The sequence below is a fragment of the Trematomus bernacchii genome, unplaced genomic scaffold (genome assembly GCF_902827165.1).
Source record: "Trematomus bernacchii unplaced genomic scaffold, fTreBer1.1, whole genome shotgun sequence".
Lineage (NCBI taxonomy): Eukaryota > Metazoa > Chordata > Actinopteri > Perciformes > Nototheniidae > Trematomus > Trematomus bernacchii.
Window position 1 is genome coordinate 59,081 of NW_022987745.1, and position 3,393 is coordinate 62,473.

General features: G+C 40.9%; 1 protein-coding gene across 1 annotated transcript in view; it reads left to right on the forward strand.

Annotated features, from left to right (window-relative positions):
* The window catches only part of LOC117496423, a 2,833-nt gene extending 782 nt beyond the window's left edge, over positions 1-2,051 (forward strand). The window contains exons 2-5 of the mRNA XM_034148087.1: positions 740-902; positions 1,022-1,163; positions 1,324-1,419; positions 1,816-2,051. Of these exons, the coding sequence (XP_034003978.1) occupies positions 740-902; positions 1,022-1,163; positions 1,324-1,419; positions 1,816-2,051 (637 nt within the window). The remainder of the gene's footprint in view (positions 1-739; positions 903-1,021; positions 1,164-1,323; positions 1,420-1,815) is intronic.
* Positions 2,052-3,393: the final 1,342 nt, after the last annotated feature.

Genomic DNA, 3,393 nt, shown 5'->3' on the forward strand with positions numbered 1-3,393 from the left:
GAGAAGAGTAAGATCTATCTGAACTGTTTGTGGTTTTGTATGATTCTCTCTCAGCATGTCTTTCTGTCTGCGGAAGCTGATGGCATGAATAGTAAACACATCACACAGAACTGAAAGACCTGCTGAGATGAATCACTGCCACGTGATCTCATCCCTACCAGCCATACTTTACAGCTTGGGCAGCAGCCTGTTGTGTTGTATAACTGACACAGACGGTTTGTGTTTTGGTTAACGTTGTGACACGATACTCAGAGACACTCTGTCCTGTTACAGCTCAGGATCAGGTTTAGGTACCAACACTACTTGTGCAGGCATAAAAAATAAGATCATGGTTTGGATTAATGTGACATCGTGAATACAAATAAGTCCTCTTTTGGTTTCACTCAGGACACGAGCTCCGCCCCCCGGTGTCCTGTGTTTAATCCGCCCCCCCCCCCCCCTGCACTCCCTGAGCGGACTTTCTAGCTATTTTAGAAACGCCCGTCCTCATAGCCTCTAGTACAATTACAACAAAGTTAGCTGACATCCTGGTGTGTCTCAAACAGACACTGAAGTGAGCCCTGTGCCAAAGGAATAGCTTCTTCAGTAGCTTATATCCAAGAATTAAAAGAATCTATTTTGAATATTCCTTTAGAAAGGCAATAAATACTTATAATTATGTTGTGATTGATTGTATATCTCATCACTTTGTGGAGCAGGTCTGTCAACGTTTGTTGTTGTTTAATGTCTTTAAATAAAGTAGCCTTGACTATCTGAGCATAACTAAAGTTACTCTGTTACTGAAGGTTGCTGTCCGACAAGGAGGTGCTTTGCACATCAAGGTCTCCTCCGACTGTAAGCTGGACATTCATCACAGTTACAGTGTGCACTGTGAACCTGAACCTGTCTTCATTCAGCCTGAGGTGAGTCACTGATGCTCCTCTAAAGAAACACAATGATCATTAACACACATTTATCTGCATGTGGATCCACAATCAGGAAAGAAACGGATACACTTTTAACTTCTGCTTCTGGTTTTCAGAGTAAAACATTTGAATCTAGGTTTGGACCAAACTACCATCCGACATTTCAAGTTTTCGTGACGACGAGCACAGAGACAGTGGTTTTGAAGCTCAAGGACCAAGGTGGAAATGTAGTCTGGTATTGTCGCGTGTTACTGAAAGGTAAAGACTCCACCTGATGTCATGTTACATATTATAAATGTAATCTTTTTGTGAACGAATATCCCCCCCTGGAAATGTCGAGTTACTTTAATTTTTAAGAGATCTGTTTAATGTGATTGTTGGATATTCCACAAAAGTATTCTCCCTGTTTATCTACCAGGTCCAAGTCAGGAAATGTCCCAGATAAATGTCCCAGCAGAGAGCAGCGTCCCAGCAGAGAGCAGCGTCCGGGCAGAGAGCAGAGTCCCAGCAGAGAGCAGAGTCCCAGCAGAGAGCAGAGTCCCAGCAGAGAGCAGAGTCCGGGCAGAGAGCAGAGACCCAGCAGAGAGCAGAGACCCAGCAGAGAGCAGAGTCCCAGCAGAGAGCAGAGTCCCAGCAGAGAGCAGAGTCCCAGCAGAGAGCAGAGTCCCAGCAGAGAGCAGAGTCCCAGCAGAGAGCAGAGTCCGGGCAGAGAGCAGAGTCCCAGCAGAGAGCAGAGACCCAGCAGAGAGCAGAGACCCAGCAGAGAGCAGAGTCCCAGCAGAGAGCAGAGTCCCAGCAGAGAGCAGAGTCCCAGCAGAGAGCAGAGTCTCAGCAGAGAGCAGAGTCCCAGCAGAGAGCAGAGTCCCAGCAGACCAGTGGCCGCTCTTTCGGACACAGTTCATTCAAAGAGTGACTCTACCTGTGCTGGACGACCTTCTGGATAAACTCTTTGAGTCTGAAGTGATCAATGATTCTGAAATGGAGATAGCCAGAACCAAAGCCCGAAAGGACAGAGCACGAGAGGTGGTGGACACGGTGCGAAGAAAAGGAGCTGACGCCAGCAGGGTTCTGATCAATGCTCTCCGTGAGCTGGACCCGCATCTTTACGATGTGCTCAAGGAAAAAAACCTTGTGGAGTGTGTGTGAAAGCCCCTGCTAGTTTTGTATTACCTGTAACTAGAGATGTGTGTCAGGTACTAAATTGTTACCGTACCTGATTGGTCAGGTGATGTGGTGGTCTGACCGCCGTCAGCCAGCAGACCCTAAAGCCATCTTTTCTTTAATTTATTTTATACAGAGACATATATGAACATCATATATTTTGAATACAAACCAATTGACATCAGGGGGAGACATATGTTATAACAACTAATTATATTATTATTAATTCTCTGTTCATTTTTTTTTATATCACACTGCCAGAGCCCATACTGTGTACCTGTTTACTTCCTGTCTGTCTTGTTCTGCTGTTTCCTTTAGTGTTTACTTCCTGTCTGTCTTCTTCTGCTGTTCCCTTTAGTGTTTACTTCCTGTCTGTCTTCTTTTGCTGTTTCCTTTAGTGTTTACTTCCTGTCTGTCTTCTTCTGCTGTTTCCTTTAGTGTTTACTTCCTGTCTCTCTTCTTCTGTTGTTCCCTTTAGTGTTTACTTCCTGTCGGTCTGTTTAATTACTTTTTGCGCTTACTGAGATAAAGAGGAGGATTTAAAAGCAGAAATGTTCAATTTGATATGTGATTCAACTTGTAACACTGTTCAAACTGCCTCTGTGAATAAATTCATTATTATTAAAAACATGAATTAAAAACAAAGTAAGCTTCTTCAAAAGATTTACACACACACACACACACACACACACACACACACACACACACACACACACACACACACACACACACACACACGATTACAGTCCCACAAAATGAAATGTGCATTTAAAAAATGAAACGAAATTTCTCTTAAACATATTTTTAGAAGTTTGTTTTCCCTGGGTTTATTTATTTGTAGATTTACATATTTAATAATTTACTTTTTTTAAATAATTAATTAAAGTTTACTTTCCCCCTTGTTTAAATGTGTAGATTTTGTATAATTGAAAACGTACTTTAAGCTCAATTTCTTGATTGTAAAATACCTTAAACTTAATAAATTATTTTATAGAGAGTCTGGAGACGGCTGACTTTATTCTCAGTCATCCTTTGACATTTTATTTCAGAATTTATTTGGAATTGTATTGAAAAAACGTGTTTTAACTCAAAGATTTAAAGCTTTAAAAAAATATTTAATAAAGTTTGTCGCACTTTGAAAAAACTCAGAATACCTCCTTTGATTTGAAAATAATATTTCCTCACATTTAAGACAACTATTTTTTAATTATTAGATATTAGCAGCTTCATTTTATTGAATAAAAGGTTTCCAATTAAAATGTTCCGCAATAAACAACTTATGATCCTATTTTCTAAAGGGTTTGAAAACAGAAGCAACAGGAAGTTA